Source organism: Tripterygium wilfordii, chromosome 22 (assembly GCF_013401445.1).
Source record: "Tripterygium wilfordii isolate XIE 37 chromosome 22, ASM1340144v1, whole genome shotgun sequence".
NCBI classification, from domain to species: Eukaryota; Viridiplantae; Streptophyta; class Magnoliopsida; order Celastrales; family Celastraceae; genus Tripterygium; species Tripterygium wilfordii.
The window spans coordinates 11,616,854-11,634,379 of NC_052253.1; the positions used below are offsets into that span (position 1 = coordinate 11,616,854).

The following is a 17,526-nucleotide window of genomic DNA, read 5'->3' on the forward strand; positions in this document are numbered from 1 at the left end:
TCACAGAACGGGATGTAGCATACTGAACTTTCAGTAAAAAGCACCCTACCATTGCACGAATATCATGGATTGGGTCAATCGATCACTTGAGAGGCTATCACCCGATGATGAATACCCGCCACGTGGGATGGGGGCCAAAGTCTAGCATCACAAGATTGAGCCCAACTCTCTATTGAAAACTCATGTTAACAATAGGAGGTTTGTCTTTTCTTATAAGCTAGATTTCAAATCTATCATCTTTCGATGTGGGATTCTCATCAATCATCTCTTTTGTAGTATGCATGTCTTCGTGCATAGCTAGGGATGAATATCCGCGATACGAGATGGGAGTCCAAATCTAACATCACAAGTTTGAGCCTAACTCTATTGAAAACTCAGGTTGACAATAAGAGGTTTGTCATCCCTTATAAACTAGACTCCAAATCCATAATCTTTCATGTGGGATTCTCATCACCCGGTTTTGACACTCAGTAGTCCAGTACACTCGTCAGGCCACATATTGGTCATGATTGGATCATTGGAATAATTATTTATTTATTTATTTATTTTAACTTTTCTAAGCCCAGAATTCCAGTTCCCTTCTGAAATCCTCGACGCTTTTGTTGGATCGCCGGTCTACTCTATTTAGCTCCAATTTGGCTGAATCGTGGGCGAGCCCATTTGAGCTTTCATTGTAACCCACTTAAACCCTGATCAACAGAGTGATAGACACCATTTTTACCACTCAAACTAATGGCTCGGTTGTCATAATCCATGATTTAAAACATGTATCGGGATAAATTTATAAATGCCTTTCTTTGGTGAATAAACAAAACAAACTTAGCAAAAAAAAGAGTACTAAATGAATGTTCAGTTGCAGTGCAGAGGATTATCCAAAACTATATTCAAGTTTCTTAAACTAGCAGGTCGACAGAGCAGAAGAAATATGTAATACTTGCTCACTTTAGGCTTTTATATCCTTTTAGATAACAATACTTTTTTTTTATGGTACTTGTTTCAACAAAAACAATTAAAGCTAGAAAAACACGCTGTCGTAAACCTCTCGTCTCCATTTAGCTTAGCTTAATCCAGCAGCATGACAATTGACAACCAGTCACAGCGACACGTGTTCTTTTGAGAAAGGCAAATAATCCCTAAACACGTAAATTGCATTAATTTACCTGGACCTTCGTTTGGTGGTGGAAACCACGGCGGATCTCTGTGGGCCGGGCAAACGCTTCCACGGCTCGAGGATTGAGTCTCTGAGGCGGCTTGGGAGGACCTGGCTCCGCCCTCGCCTTGATCTCACCACCGGTGACGTGTCATCGAGACCCGACCCGTCCCAGTCCACCACGCAATACCTGCTCCTCTTTGACCCTACTCTGCTGACTGACTCTGTTTCATCTAGTTCAGTCGAAGGTTGACTCAGTTTCTCCGAGTCAGACTCGCCTTCTCCATCGTGACGTGAAATCAACTGCGCCGCTTCGACCAGCATGGATAAATAATCTCTATTTCTTCTCTCTTTCGCCTGAAATGATGTCATTTTATCCCCCGTAGCACCATCACTGTCACAATCACCACCACCTCGACCTTTGAGTTCCTTCCCGTCCTTCGCTTCGACGTCGTTTTTGTTCTTTACGTCACTTTCGTTGTTTTCAATTTCGCAGATCTTCACGCTTCTCTCCTCGGCGATTCTAGATTCTTCCACTTCGTACTCGGAGCTCTTCTCACCGGTCAGAACTTGAACACAATCCTTGACCTTCTCGTCGCTCTCTAGAGCTTTGTTCTCCACAAAGCTACACTCAGTTGACTCAGATTCTTGATCATTCTCCGGCCAAGAACCGAATCTCGCATTCAAATCAACTCCAAGCCCTGTACGCCCTTCAAATTCTTCAATTCCATGACTCACGACCGTTTCTGTTGATGCCTCGCATGGAGGATAAGAGCTGATGACGTGCAGAATCTTGAGCAAGCACATTTGAGCCTTGGAACATCCATGGCGGGCATTACTGGGGCAGGAATCCGGAACCTGATCGCGATGGTGAAGTAATTGACGCTGCGTAGCCATTGGTGAGACAAAAGGGGGCGTTACATGTATTTCTTCTTCTTCACTAACAATACGTTTAAGCTCCAACTACACCGATCGCCGAATCGCCATGAAAATTGAAAGAGAGCTCCTGCGGGAACGAAAAAGTAAGAAATGAATAGTAAATGAGAAGGACAAGCGAATCAACAGATGGTATGAATCCTCGATCTCATAAAGTCTTCATTTTCATTTTCGTTTTTCTTTAAAGAAATATTTGGAATTACAGTTGAATGCTGATTGGGCCACGTCATACTACATGTGGTCCAAACCAATTGGATATCAAAAATGTTAGGGATCCTAATAAAAAGCTTCTCAGTTATCTCAGCAGTGGATCTTGTTCCTTGATTGATGTAACTGAGGGATACACAAAACCTAGTGATTGAACCAAAGAATGATACATCCATTACTAGAATGACTGACTGAGATCCTTATCACTTTTGATTGGATATTCATACTGATTTTGCCACCCAAAAGGATGTGCGGGGTTGCAATGTACATTTCAACAATATCTTTAAATTGTTTTAATCTTCACCATTCATTTCATCCAACGGTGTCAAATAAACCCTAAATCATTACTCGAAAAATTAGACGAAAACTATCCCCTTCCTTCCATCTCATACCCTCATCATAAATTTGCTTCACTCTCCCCCCTTCCCTCTCCACTTCTACGGTTCTACTCAATTGAGACGTGAACTCCATTATCAACTTGTAATATCATTATTGATCATGTTTGCAATCCATTTATCGACAACAAATTGATTCTTATTTATCATCAGAATGTACAAACATGACTAATTTTAGGACCCAACTCTTCAAAAAGTTGAAAAAAAATGAAGCACAAATTCTAAAGTTTTGACTTTTATATTCACAAGCTATGATAATTTCTTCGAAACCTGTCAAAATTTTCCAAAAACTGATTGTAGGACCCAACTCTTCAAAACCTTTGTTGGGAGAACAAAACTTAGGTACCTTTGTTGGAAGAAGGTGCCTGAGGTCTTGCGTCAATGGAATGGGTCTACTGAGGGTGCTGAGACAATGACTTTCAGGGAATGGAAAAGAAAGAAGAAAGGAGAAGCAAGAAGGGAGAAGGGAGAAGAGAGAACCCAAACGTCAAAACAATTTAAATTGTTTTAATCTTATTGGTTTTTACCTTTGTTTATTTGACATCATTGGATGAAATGAATGATCAAGATTAAAACAATTTAAAGATATTGTTGAAATATACATTGCAGCCCCCCATCCCCACGCAGAATAATCGATGTGACCCAGATTTTTGTCATTATGTGGGCGTCATTTCTTTTCTTTCTTTGGCATGAACGAAGCGATGCCGTCTGGTTCTAGTAGGCTTTCCTCGTGATCTTTAATTAAATTAAGTATTACGTTGCTAGTTAAGTATAATCATGCTTAATTAATTAACCTTGGTTCGTCCGTTATCCAACTAGAAACTCCGCTCCACGTTAAATTCCAAATGAATCTGATTGGTTACTCGAATACCTATAAACTACTCCGGGTATTAAAATATAACACAAGTTTACAAATCCAGATTAACTGCACAACTTGCCTAAGTAAAGTGACAGCAACTATTTTGCACTCATGTGGAGTTTGGTCGTTGTACATGAAGGAGACAAGTGTGTTTTACCTGACACCAAATAACCAAAACCATATAAGAAAAACCAGCATCATGCAATGCTTACTACGTTATTTGAAGGCCAAATGGTTACCTTAGACTTGCCTCCTACAAACCCGCTCTTTAAGACCTTACTTCTGAGAAAACATCACTAGTTTACACTCTAACCTGAGTAACAACGGGACACGTGGAATCCCGTGTAAATCAACAAGGATTACCTTTCAAGGCTAAATACTCCCCAAGTATGTTACATAGAAAAAGCCCTCCATTGTCGGAAGGGATCTTTTCTCTCCCCTTTCTATCTATCTTCTTCTTCTTCTTCTTCTTTGTCTCTATTCCTTCAATATCCTACACTTTATACAAAGCCTCCTTATCCTCTGTCACAAGATCATTGCAGTCTCGGACTTTCCTAGAGAATCACCTTCTCCACCGTGCCTTCCATCATGGACCAACATTACATCTCCATCTCTTTCAGTCCCACTGTCTTACTAACTTGATCGTCAGAACCTCTTTAATTGGCACCTCATCGATGTCTAGAAGTTCTTGGATATCACTTTTTACGTGTCTTGCATGTTAAAATCTTTTATATTATTTGCTGAGTATTTTTTATATTATTTGCAATTGTAGACCCAATTATTGTGATCCAGATACACCCACTGACAACCTATTGTTCTTGATTTCGTACACTTTACGGCCTAATTTTCCTCTGATTTCTTTCACTTTCTGGCGACTAACTCGATGGATTTGGACTGGAACCATGGATTTATGTTTTATATTAGATCATATGTGTATCAAATCTTTCCCATATTTTGAAGTGCTGCCCATGGGGTGACTTTGTTCTCCGATTTGACTCCGGTTGAGTTCTGGAGGACGTTCCTGGGATTGTTCAGATCACTCGGCACTAGGGGTGGTGGTAGACGAGACTGAGATGGAGCTGGAAGTGCAAAAGAGAGAAAAGAATGGAGAGAGAAAAATGATTAATTTATTATTTTATCTGTTCAGAACTTCAGATTGTCTTTTTCCATGCAATAGGACTGGCGCATTTGAAGAGATGAGCGGTATCTTTCAGATCCTCTTCAGATACTGACGCAGCAAGTATTTTGTATAAATCTGATGTTTCAAAGCGCTATTTTAGCTGTCAGATCAATTTTACAGACACTGATGTGAATGCTAAGCAGCACGTCAATGGGCCGAGTCGTGACTTTGCTATGTAGGATTGAGCCGCTTATGATATGGTTTTTTGGGCTATTGAACTTGCTGATAGGCCCATCTCGAATGAGGCTCAAATCCTAATACATATCATTTTGACATTTTTAGCCCTTCGGCTTTTATTTGCTTTTGGGCTTAATTTGTAACAGAAAAGTTGTATCGTATCGATTAAGGCCCATCCAAAGGCCTATATAATCAAATTCGCAGTTCGAATTTTGACAATCAATTGCGCCCTCAGACTCTGCGCTTGGTAAAAATGAACCATGCTCGACGGAGATCTATCGGCGATGCAAGAAGAAGATATGGTGGGAGCGAGCTGCTGTAATGTATTGTCGCTCAGGTTTGTTCGATTTGATCTACTTTTCAATACTCGATCGTTGTCCTGTTCACTACTGCAGTGAAGTTGCGTCGTAAATTCTATGGCATGCTACCTGTTTGACATATTGTGCGCTTGAAAATTAGTCGATGAGATGTTGCAGATTGCAGTGTTTATAAAACTTTAGTAAATTAGCTCTGCGATTTCTTGCTTCAAACACTGTATATATTTGATACTGTGGAACCTTTTGAAGGTTCGGCTACTTTGGTTATTTCCATGTTATAGCTTACATATTTGATTATTTACATAATAACTGTATTTTTTGAATCGATGTTACTTGTGAACTGACAAGTTTCGGTTAAGATTCCTTAGATTATTTGGAAAATTTCGTTTGAATTGTTTCATTTTCTTATCTGTTTCCTTACTCCCAGTAGGATGAAATTCTCTTTATTTTCCATGTCACCAACTGTAATTGCACACCAGTAAGAAAAAAAAATTGTTGACTTTTTATGCTATATCAACATGTTTATTGTCCGAATGGTAAGAAATTCGTCCGTGTGGCTGGATTGGATCGATTTTCAAACATTGAATTACAAGTTTGTAACATTTGAACTTTGGGTAACTTGGTTGACATATCTTTGGGTTATGAAGAGTTGCATCAACCCTACATCTGGGTATTGGTTTCTAGTTGGAGGAGAAGAAGCCCAAAAACTTCTATTGGTAGAGTCAAGGCTTATGATCTTGAGTGTATATGTAGTCCAAGTGAACCTCTGAAATCATTCTTCTCTTGAAGCATTCTTCATGCTTTGGTATTGCACACGTCCAAACCCATTAGCTGCTGTGAAGTATTTCAAACACCAAAATAATGAATAGGTATTGCAGAACATGTAGAGATTGTTCAAAATGGTATGATGAACTTTTGGAATCTTACGTTCATTGATTCACTTCTTTCCCCATGTATCATAAATGCAAAACCTTGGTGTTGAGCCCCACAGAATGAAAAGGTTAGGATTTATGAGAATGATATTGTGTCGGCAATTTTTGTATTTGAGTCTTCCAATATGTCGACCTTTTCTTTTTGAATGGATCATATTTTTCTCAAAAGGATTAAGTAGGAGTAGGCAAAACAAAACTAGTTTGCTTTGCTTCGTTGCCATTAAACGAGCCAATGATTCTCTATAAGAAACAAGTACGAGAAGGAAGAGGATGAGCACAGTAAATTTAAAGATCTGCTTCATTGTCTCCACAACTAGTCTTTAGATAGAAATACAACCACACTCACACCGAGAGAAATAAATACATGCACTGTATTTTTTTTTTTGTTTGTATTGTGATTGTGTTGCTATTCTCTATTTCAATTTCCCTTTTGTTCTTGATATTGTCGAAGGAGACTCTTGAGGTAATTTCCCAACAACTCTCCCTTCCTCTTTCTACCACATGCATGTGGATGATATATAAATACGCACACTATTAGGTGAAGCTCGATGCAGCATTAAAGGTTTATTGTTTTAATTTGAGCAATATAGGCCATTAAGAAGACCTTTGCACAATATGAAGATAAGGTACTTAAATTTGCAGACTCATCTATCACTGCAAGAATCTGTGTTATGTCTTGTTTTGTTGTCATAGATATATATGATACATTTACATTATTGACTTTTGTGTTCTCATTGTTGTTATTTACTTGCAATGAATGGCACTGTACCACTTTTAGTTAAGAACCTATGTACGTATGGGTGCTCATTGGTCGTTAGCCTAGTAGATGATGGGCTATTTTTAAATTGAAGCAAAGATTATAATTCTCTTTTTTAAAAGATTTGGATCCTACTGGAAGTATTAGAAGTTGCACTGGTCATTCTGGTTCGAGATATTTCATTTGGTCAACTCATCTTTTCTTTAGTTAAATTTGAGGGGTAGGACCAAATTTCTTATTTGGGTTTTCAAGCATGTTTATTCTCATAATCAGATAATCAAAGGAATTCAAATCTATTTATTGGGAATGGCACAAAAAATTCTGGGACCTGGGGTGTTTTTGGATGTTTGCACTGCACAAGATTCCATGACAAAGTTTTGTTGACTTGGCAGTCTCTGTCTCACTGCTGGGTCTTTCTCTATTCTTAATGGCCAGTAAAAGGTATTCGAATAATTACATCTCAGGTTTGTCACTTTGCTTATTTTGTTTCTGGCTTTTAATTTTTCTGGCTTTTTAATTTCTTTTGGTTGAGGCTTGTCTGTTTGTTGATTTGCCTTACCATTCGGACGAACTTTCCAATGAGTATTCCCATTTAGATTCACTTAAACACAAGCTTGCTTGGTACTTGCTGCTTTCTGGTTGGGTGTTGTAATTGCGACTTAAAAACTCTTTTCCTGTTTATTTACGACTTTCTGGTTTTTAGACTTGGGTTTTATTCAGATCTTACGTCTCTCCTGCAGGCGTCTTTTGACAAAAGGTAGCATGGGCCTAATGGGCTGTACTTATGGATAAAGAACATGTTACATGGTGGATGTGCCCTTGAATCGTCCATGGACAGGCTGTGACTGAGATAAGTTCTCTCTTATTACTTTCTTCTTTACTGAATTTATATCTCAACATGTGTTTCTTCTGATTGAGGAAAGTATTTGGTAACCATAAAACTGTAAATTACTTCCCCTAACATCTCACTTAAGTATGCATAAAGCAATTAAGATTAACCCATATCCAGATCCTCTTCTCATCCTTAGATGATGTGTTATGTTAATGATAACTTACTTGAGCGGAGTACTTACATAGCATAATGCTTAATTGCTCCCATTAATTTGATTTCAAGAGCTTCTTTTTTGAGATTTTGATTTAGCTTTAACGGATCCCCTTGGAGTGATTTCCCCTTTTTTCTTTCTCAGCAAAAACTAGGCTTTTCAAAATCTTTTGTCCAGTTAAAAGGATTCGTCTCTATGTTCCAACAGGACAAGAAAATGATATGCTTGCTAATTTTCATAGTCTCATTAGTCATTGCCATACAGAAGATAAACAGATAACAATCATATCTGCAGTAGTGAGAATTAGCAGTTGACATGATACTGTCCCTTATAGTGGATACTAAGTTCCAAAATGTGATGGTAGATTTAGAAGAATGTTGGCTAATATATTCCAGTTATCTATAGTGTAACTAATCTAGTTTAAGTTGGAACGTCAAGGCTTGTGATGCTGGGTGTAGATGTAGTCCAAATGAGCCTCTGCCATCATTCTTCTCTTGAAGCATTCCTCATCTTCATTATCACATACATCCAACCCCATTAGCTGCGGTAAAGTATTCAAAACCCAAAATAATAAGTATATAATAGAACATGGTAGAGGTGGTTAAAAAGGTGCTAATGAAAGTATTGGAAGCTTACATTCATTGATTCACTGCTTTCCACTCCTGAAATGGAATCCTGACCAGTGGTTTGGCTGAGATTTATCACCTCCTCTTGTCCTGCAAAAGTTGCATAGCCTCAGTTTTGAACAAGAACATGAAACAATCAGAGGAGAAGGTACCGAGGAACTAGTTTTACCTTGTTTGGTAGCCATCGATCTTGCAGATATTTTTGTGTTGGAAACAAGGAAAAGAAGGAAGAGCAGAAGAACACTATATTGAAAGCTTTGCTTCATTATTAGAGAGAGAGAGAGAGAACTGTAGGAATTGTGGTGTAGAAGGGGAGGATGAGGTTATAAATAGATGGGAATGAAGCTAAAGCAGTCACTGTAGGTCACGTGAAAGGCTAACTAATGCAAGCTAGTAGTTAAAAATTCTGAAACTCTATGTGGGCCTTACGAACCACCTTCTGTGAGAACACCATTATGGAGGTAAGACACTCAGACAGAGGGAGGAGTGGAGTGGACTCTGCTTTGGTCATTGTCTGGCATAAAAGTGGTCCGCGCATGACTCCAAAGACTCCAAATTCAATGCAATAGTGGTTGACAGCGTCAGGGAAAGTCAACCTTTTGGGCATGCCAACAGCTGTTGCCCATCTTCATTGATAATAGTATAATACCCTGGACACCTGGCAAGTCTACTTGAATTATTTATGTGAGAAGTTATCAGGAAAAAAAACGTAACGTAAATGCTAAGGATGTCAATGTTTTTTGCATCAGTTATCATAAATGTTGAGATAGACGTACATGATCCATGTGAAGTCATGGACCTCACATGATTCATATGAAATCGTGTGCATTCATCTCAATATTTAAGACATCTTAGACAAAAAATACTGGAACTGCTGATCATGCAAAAAAAAAAAAGCAGAGCATATTTTAACCCACGAGACCCAAATTGCATCCCACATGTAAAACAACCCGAATAACTGGCACCAGCTCCTAGATTCTTTGGCTTTATACCAAACACACACACGGTCTCTCTCACTTGCATATGTGGATGTGATAAATAAATAAAATGTGTGAAAAAATGATTGAGAGAAAGCTTGATGAATGATGGGTTGTTAAAATTGTATGATTTGCACCCTAGGCTGATTTAGGCAGTATAAACTAAAGCTACTTGAGGTTAGGCCTTTTCAGACCCAATAACTTTCGTTAATAAGAGATGTAATGTGCTGTGCATTCTAGAAAGAATATACATATTTATAGATGTTTGGTGGTCTTTCTCCTAGTAGATAATGGATCATTTTTTTAAAAACTCATTATCTGTACATTTTAGTGTGAAGGAGTATATCTGTATATGGTATTGCGTATTCAAATCCTCTTGTTGATAGATTTGGTCTGCCGGACGCAGACATATTTGATTATAAAATTTATGTGATATCTTATGAGAAGCCTTTAAGACATAATTTATGTGCTTTATTTATGGCACTTATTGGTTGTGGCATTGGAAAATACAGTGTTGAAGGTCTTCTTCAATCTCTATTGTTTTAGTTCATCTATGCACACATATCGATTATTCCTTTTTGACCCCTTCTATGAGTGAAGGTTTGTGCAAGACGTGCTTTTGCTCATACCTTTTTTTTTTTATATAGAATAGATGCTGAGGAGCCACTAGCGTAGCAAACCCCTGATCATATAAGTACTTATTCGATTTGAGCCATAATTATTGTCCAAAAGGCGAATCCTTATCACAACTTTAAGCTTTTTCCACAAGTGTCTGTATGAGACGTAAAGTTCCTCTAATCCATGTAAACAATATAGAGTAAATCTAGCATTTTATGAGTTTTGAATCCGCAATCCTCTTGAGACTTACCAACTAAATACTACCACATGTTTGTGCTCATACTTGATATTCCCACAATTTTTCTTTTTTCTTTTTCGTCAAAATGGCAGTGGTTATATGTTCTATATACATAGTGGATTATCAGACATTTTCAACAATGAACATGTGATATTTGTACTAGCAAATCAATAAGATAGATTTTCCCCTTTCAAGAGAATTTGTTTGCAACTAGCTACTTTGAGACATTATTCTTTGCATGAGTCAAATCCTTCTGGATTGACCCAAATACCAAGGTTTTGTTTCGACTCCAAGGCATGCTCATTACTGGTCTCTCTTTATTAATGGCTCATTAAGGGGCTCAGATAGATTACAAAGTATGTTTCTATGTTTTCTTCTTTATCTTTATTTCTGTCAAATTCTCATGATTTGGGTACTGCATTTTTCAATCTAAACAGTCTCAATAACCAGAGATACAACTTGAAAAATTCTGCACTCCATCTTATTTTAAGCACTTTGATAATGCTAATTAAGGTTTTTTTTAATTCAAATTGAAAGTGTGAGAGAGGCAGGGCAGAAAGGTGAATTGCATGTCTGTTACTGTTAAGATGATGGAAAACATAGAAAATGCTTTAAGCCCTCATTTCCCATTAGTTTTGGCTTTCCTTCAGTCGTAGTTCCAACTTCCAAGGCTGAGGTATTGGAGCTCTAAGAGAGCTTGTGTCTCTCGAGCACGCACAAATTGGTGAATGTGTTCATCTTCCTTCTATATATATATAAGATATACATAATATGAAAGCCTATTCTTATTGCCTATGCATGGTGTAAAACATCAAGGTGTCTGGAGTTGAATAGTGCTCTGCTCTGGGTATTCAGTTTGAAAATGATTATACTCTAAAATACAACGCCAATTTCTGTATTGTGATTATATTTAGCATTGAAAACAGCCTTTAAATTCTGTCTGTTATTGGTGGAATTTTCAGCATGGGAGTTGTTTATCTTTTTACATCGAGCAACGTCTAAAATGACGTTTACATGCACCAGGAGCCAATGGTTTCCGGTGGATAGGTAATAATCGTAATATGGATCTTCGCAGCACTAATTGCACTGGAGTAGGTGTCAACATGGTCATGGAAAACCTGAACGGCTGAACTATTACGTGACTGTTTTCATAGCCATGAATCTCCTTCTGGCCCTATAGCCTTTTGTCCCGTATGCCTGAATTACCTAAAACCTGAACTATTGACTGTTTTCATAGCCATGAACCTCCTTCCGGCCCAATAGTCTTTTTCCCATAAGCCTGAATTACCGAGCTCATCGATTCCTCAACAAAGATTGGGCTCGATAATCATGCTTCTTGTTCTGATAAATTGGGCCTCTTTAAACTTCGGCCTTTTCAAAAGTTGGATCTGAACATGGACAAGATTCATGTCGCAGGGTCCATGGGCCTAGTGGGCCCGTTAATGATTACGCCATATGGACCATAGAGCTCCATTATCTCTTTTACTGCAGCAGCAGCAGCTGGTGAGAGTTTGTGTAGGGATTCACAATCGATCCGCAAATCGAAAACCAATCAATAACTGTGGTTATTTGATTTTTTGTTCGGTTTTTTCGGTTACGGTTTCGGATATGGTTATGATTTTAGTAAAATTTCGGATATTTTTTCGGTTACGATTACGGTTATAACCGAAAAAATATTAATATATATTATATACATTATATACATATTTTTATATATATTATATATTAATATATATTATATAAATATCCAAACATTATATATATATATATATATATATATATATATATATATATATATATATATATATAAAAGTTACATATTTATATTAAAACTCTGATTATATCTTTATAACAAATTGTAAATTTAGCAAATGAGCCATTGGTTGAGTGGCAATGACTTTGCATGTCCCTGACTGAGGTCATGGGTTCTAGTCTCACCTCCTCCGAATATTTACAAGGAGGTGTGTGGGCTTCGTCTGCCCCTACGTGGGCTTGATAGTTTGCCCTTGCGTGGGCTTGATTTGTGCCTCCTGCGTGGGGCCTATTGACACCTGTACTTTCATAGGCTTGATCTGGTGGTGTGTCGTATATTGTGTTTGTACCAATTAACCTAATCATTACACAAATTATAAATTAAGATTGATTAGTTGAAACTCATGGTGACCTTATCATTTTAAAATTCATATAAATTAAGATTGATTATTGCTAAAGTGAAGGAGACATTTTCATGTATGTTTTTTTTTGGTTGATCATATTATTTCTCTTGGTCTTGTAAATTTATTTTTCTTTAATTGTGATGAAATAATATATATATATATATATATATATATATTATCATTATCATGAATTTTTATCAAACTTTGTTAGATAAAGTTGTAGTCGCTCATAGTTATTTTCTCACTCTATTTGAGATTTATTCATACTTTTTCATTTCTTCAAAAATCGATCCGATCCGAAAAATATGGTTATTTCAGTTTGGTTATCCGAACTATATGGTTCGGTTATGGATTTTAAAATATCATAACCGAATCGATTCGGATATTTTGATTATGGTTAAAAATCGAATCGAAAACCAAATGGATACCCCTAAGTTTGTGTGTCCATTTGGGTACTGAAGTTCAAAAATTATGCCGTTGAAAGAGTTCCTAATGTGATGTAGAACATATTGCAGATGAGTTCTATGTGGTTTGGGATTGAAAACAAGGGTCTTTGTCTCTTTGACCCATGCTTACTAAAATGGTCATAACTTGGGTCTCGGATGTCCGTTTTGGGCCCATAATATATCAAATCGAAACTTGTTTCAAGTCCGACAACGTGGGGTTTCGAACCCTTTTTTTGCATATTTTGGTATTTTTCGATGTGTTTTTAGGATTTTCCTTATTAGTTGCTTTCTTATTTTATTTCCTTCTCTAATTATGTCACAATTAGGGTTACGAGTTATCATATAAGGTTTTGTAACCTCCTTTGAGAGTAAACTTTGAAATAAAATAAACACACTGTTTTAGGATTATTCTGAGGTTATTTGTTATCCAAAGTATTGATGACGATAATACCTTTTATCAGTTTCCTTTCTGCTTTATAATGTTAAAATAAAAAGCGCATGACCTGTAAAGCAATTACTTAATTCACAAATAAATAAATTCCCTGAAAGTACTTGAGAATCTGAGGTTACTAAGACTCCTCAACAAACCTTGATTTAGATCTCTTCTTATTATTATCATACTGTTCCTCAGGTCATGTATGGGATCATCAATTAGATTTGACAATTGATTAGCCAACAACTTGTGTACTATTGCACTAAATAGTGATAATATGGAAATACCCTCCACTAAAATATAACATGTGACACAAGACGTTAAGAACAACTTCATTGGTGTTTGTGTTTCAATTACTCTTTATTGTCTTGGTGTTGGTGCAGCATCAAATCCTGAAGTGTCCATTATATAATGGTAGGAAACTACAGACACTTGAAATACAATTTTTTTTCTTCATATATTTGACTTAAAATGGCTTTAACATAAAAAGTGGAGTGGAGAGAAAAAAAAAATGAGGGAGAATTTGTAACATGTCTTGTGTTTATTGGTTATATGGGTCTAAATATGAAACTCAATAGATACTTGAGATATCAAGTATATACAAGGTAGAGAATGGGAGATAGCCTGGTTGGTCAGGTTGTCTGTTCAGGACCTTGAAGTTCATGATTCTATTCTCATCAGGGGGGTTTGGGATTTGGGTAGTTTTTCATCCACTGTGATGGTCTTCATGCCCTCGGGTATGGCTTAACGTGTGTGTGGCCCGTGGATCTTTCAAAAAAAAATATATATATATATACAAGGCAGAGTTCAAGTGCCCGTCAAGAACTCAAGAATAAGAATAAAGACTGGCGAGCCCATACGAGGCATGATAATCGAGAAGAGAATATCTTGGCAGGATTGAGGTGTTGTCCCATCGGGCATATCATACTTCAAAAGTCTTTGGGGACCAAACAATCGCCTAAAAAAGCTCAAAATTCTAAAGAAACCCCACTGGAGGATCTCATAATCACTAGATTCTTTTGAGGGCTTGGTTTGGTCCACTTAGGAAACGAATCATAATGAGATTCATCATTTTTTAAATCTGCCAAAGAATCAGGGAAGAAAGATTTACTCTTATCAAAGTTAAAACTAACTCATATAAAAGGGAATCTCCCACTTTAGATAAACAATCTACAATCTCGAACCATGAAATCTTAATAGCTATTTGAGAGAGAGAGAGTGCTCCGAACACTGAACACTCTCTTATTGAGAGCATATTAATTTAAGAACTCGAGAAGTATCTCGAGAACACACTCGAAATTTTCTATAACTCACGTACCCTTATTCTACATGTCATCCGAAGAGATACTCAGTGACGTGATCATAGCATTACACACTTCCAAGTCATCAATTCTACAAGAAAAGTAATGTGAAGGGAAATGCATGCGTACAGAAACTTGACTAACATGACTCGAGAACTATGTTTTGTATTTTGGTGCAGAAAGAAAAGGAAAAAAAAAACATCCAAACTCCAAAAGAATCAACCTAGTGAGTTGACTAGACAATGACTATAAAAAGACCTTCAACACACAAAATGAAATCGATGCAGTTCATATGTGTGTGTGTGTGTGAATTGTTTTTAAAGAAATTGAAGATTCGATCAGAGTGAAGCATCCATGTGATTTCTTAGCTCAACTACCACATAGTTGACAAAAACAAACTACAACAGTTGGGGAAGCCCGGGGCCTGCTGTAATAAAATTACAGCAGGCCCCACTATAATATTTTTTTTGATATTAAGAATTTTTATTTTTATTTTTAAAAATCATAAATATGTAGTGTTTATCGCAACGAACACAACGATATATTTTTTTTTGTTAGAAACAAAAATCAAATTTAACATGAAAAAGACACGACAATTCTAGACCATCGGATATAAACTCAAAATATTCAATGTTTTGATCACTATGAATTTGATTTTTATTTCAAATAAAAAATATACCGTTATATTCGTTATGAAAAATACTACATATTTATGATTTTTAAAAATAAAAATAAAATTTTTTACTACCTATAAAATGCATTACAACTGGACCTATTGTAATTTTATTACAACATGACCCGGGCACCCAACAGTTGGTAAAAGCAGCGTTACGAGGGAGGGTCATGATGACGCCGACGGAGACTTTGACTAAATTAGGTATTCCTTGACATATTCTTCTTTGTCTTTTTTTTTTTTTTAAAAAAAAAATTCAGGAATATTATCTTATATTATTTTGCAATTATATACATGTTATTTATGTTTAAATAAGAAAAAACTTGGACACATATAATTATAATTTTCCCTGTGCACCTTTAATATGAACAGAAAAGGAGATGCTTGACTTGGTAAAATTAAATTTTGGCAATTCTTTCTTTCTTAATTAAATTATCTGGAAGCATCTCTCACTCTTTCCAATATCATCGATCTCAGACTCATTAATAAATAATGATAAGTGTGTTGCGTCCGTGGACTTGGCCTGGGCTTGGATATGCTTTGGTTGTTTCACCAACTGTACGCGTGGGGAGGTGGAGCCGTGGAGGAAGACCAGGACAGGGAAATGCCGACTGTCCAGACTCTTTGATATCAATATTTTTTTAAATTTCTTAAAGAATAGATGCGAAAATCTACATTCCATAATGTCGAATGAAGCCACCAACAATTTGAAAAGGTCACAAAAAAAAAAATCAATCATGAAAGCTTGACACCGGTATAGTGTCGGCCAGTTAAGCTCTAATGATCAAGTTAGTGATATGACTTTGTACATTTAGGGTTGGCGTAGATTTTGGTCTATACAATTTTCTATTTATTATATTTCAATATTTTTTTTAAAAAAAATATCTCTCTTAAAAATAAGGCAAATGAGGGACATGTATCCCAATCCTCATCAGCGACATGCGAGAGGTACAATATGAAGTTGTGAAGTAGCTTCAAAACCACTAATTAGGCATCATCACAACTTCAACTTAACACCAAGTATCTCATCACACACGCTCTCTTTCCTTACCAAACCCTCTACTCCTCCTAACCTCTTATCTTTTTTGTTCATTAATTTCAAGTGGAAGACTCTAGATTCGTCTTATGTTTGGTGAGGGAAGACCGATCTAATGCACGTGAAACTATAATTATGGAATTACCATAGGCTGTTTAAAATTTAAACACGCAAACTTCCTTTGTGGACACTAATTATCAATTATTCTGATCCAGTTCCATGCTTTGGATCCCACATATTTCAAATTAATGGTTAAAACATACGTACATATTTAAAGTGTGCATAAGATAATTTCTCTGCATATATATATATATATGCATCTATTTTCTTCGCATTTTATGTCTCCCTCTTGTTTACCTACCATGGTCCAGAAACTCATTCAACCGCTTGGGTGATAGCCTAATTGATGAATCTCTGAGATCAAACTATAAGGAATCAGGAGATTATGAATTCGATTCTCACTAAAAACAATATTGATATGGTCACCCGCAGAGTTTAATTTGACTTAATTTACCATATCATCATGTGAGAATTTTTTGTATGCGTCTGCCTAATGGCCTGAGTTTAGCTCCACATCAGATATTGAATGTCCAAGAGACAAGTTTGTATGATATCGTTATCATGTTAATAATAAAAAAAACACTCATTAGCAGGCATATACAGGATTATGTAATGATTAATATTAGAAACATAAAGGGGTCCAATGTACGTAGTCTTTATAAGTAATGCTTTCTATTTTTTTAACTTTGGTTTGGTCGGTTGGTTGGTGTAAAAGCTGAATTGACAATCGTATATCGTATTTCAAATTTTCAATACCTAATTATCCACTTTTGACAATTGATTTTTAATATCATTGGCATGGTTGGTAAGAAAGCCTCAATAGCCTACACGTCACATGCCTTTTTATTATTATATTATTTTTCTGCCCTTTCGTGAATTATTTGTCTATTATTACTAAACAATAACGTACAGCACGTCCAAAACATATAACACTACTCCGCACAAGCAAAAACTTACACAAATATGATAATATTATGATTAAATTTTATTTATATATAAATATTTTGAA

The 17,526-nt window shown here is 36.4% G+C and overlaps 1 protein-coding gene and 1 long non-coding RNA gene across 3 annotated transcripts; one reads left to right on the top strand and one right to left on the bottom strand.

The window, feature by feature from the left end:
- Positions 1 to 5,102: 5,102 nt before the first annotated feature.
- LOC119992140 lies at positions 5,103 to 8,038 on the top strand. Its single transcript, XR_005466321.1, has 2 exons — positions 5,103 to 5,241; positions 7,651 to 8,038. It is a non-coding gene; the product is annotated as an uncharacterized LOC119992140 (long non-coding RNA).
- Positions 8,039 to 8,175: 137 nt separating this feature from the next.
- On the bottom strand, positions 8,176 to 10,380 carry LOC119992139 (putative phytosulfokines 6). Of its 2 annotated transcripts, none has more exons than XM_038838790.1 (3): positions 8,749 to 10,380; positions 8,590 to 8,669; positions 8,176 to 8,494 (listed from the first exon to the last, which is right to left on the bottom strand). In XM_038838790.1, the coding sequence occupies exons 1-3, from the start codon at positions 8,843 to 8,845 to the stop codon at positions 8,387 to 8,389; spliced, it is 285 nt and encodes a 94-aa protein (XP_038694718.1). In that variant the 5' UTR covers positions 8,846 to 10,380; the 3' UTR covers positions 8,176 to 8,386. The 2 variants fall into 2 exon arrangements, with proteins under 2 accessions (XP_038694718.1, XP_038694717.1); XM_038838789.1 differs by having other exon boundaries at positions 8,176 to 8,497; positions 8,749 to 9,261.
- Between the last annotated feature and the right edge of the window lie 7,146 nt (positions 10,381 to 17,526).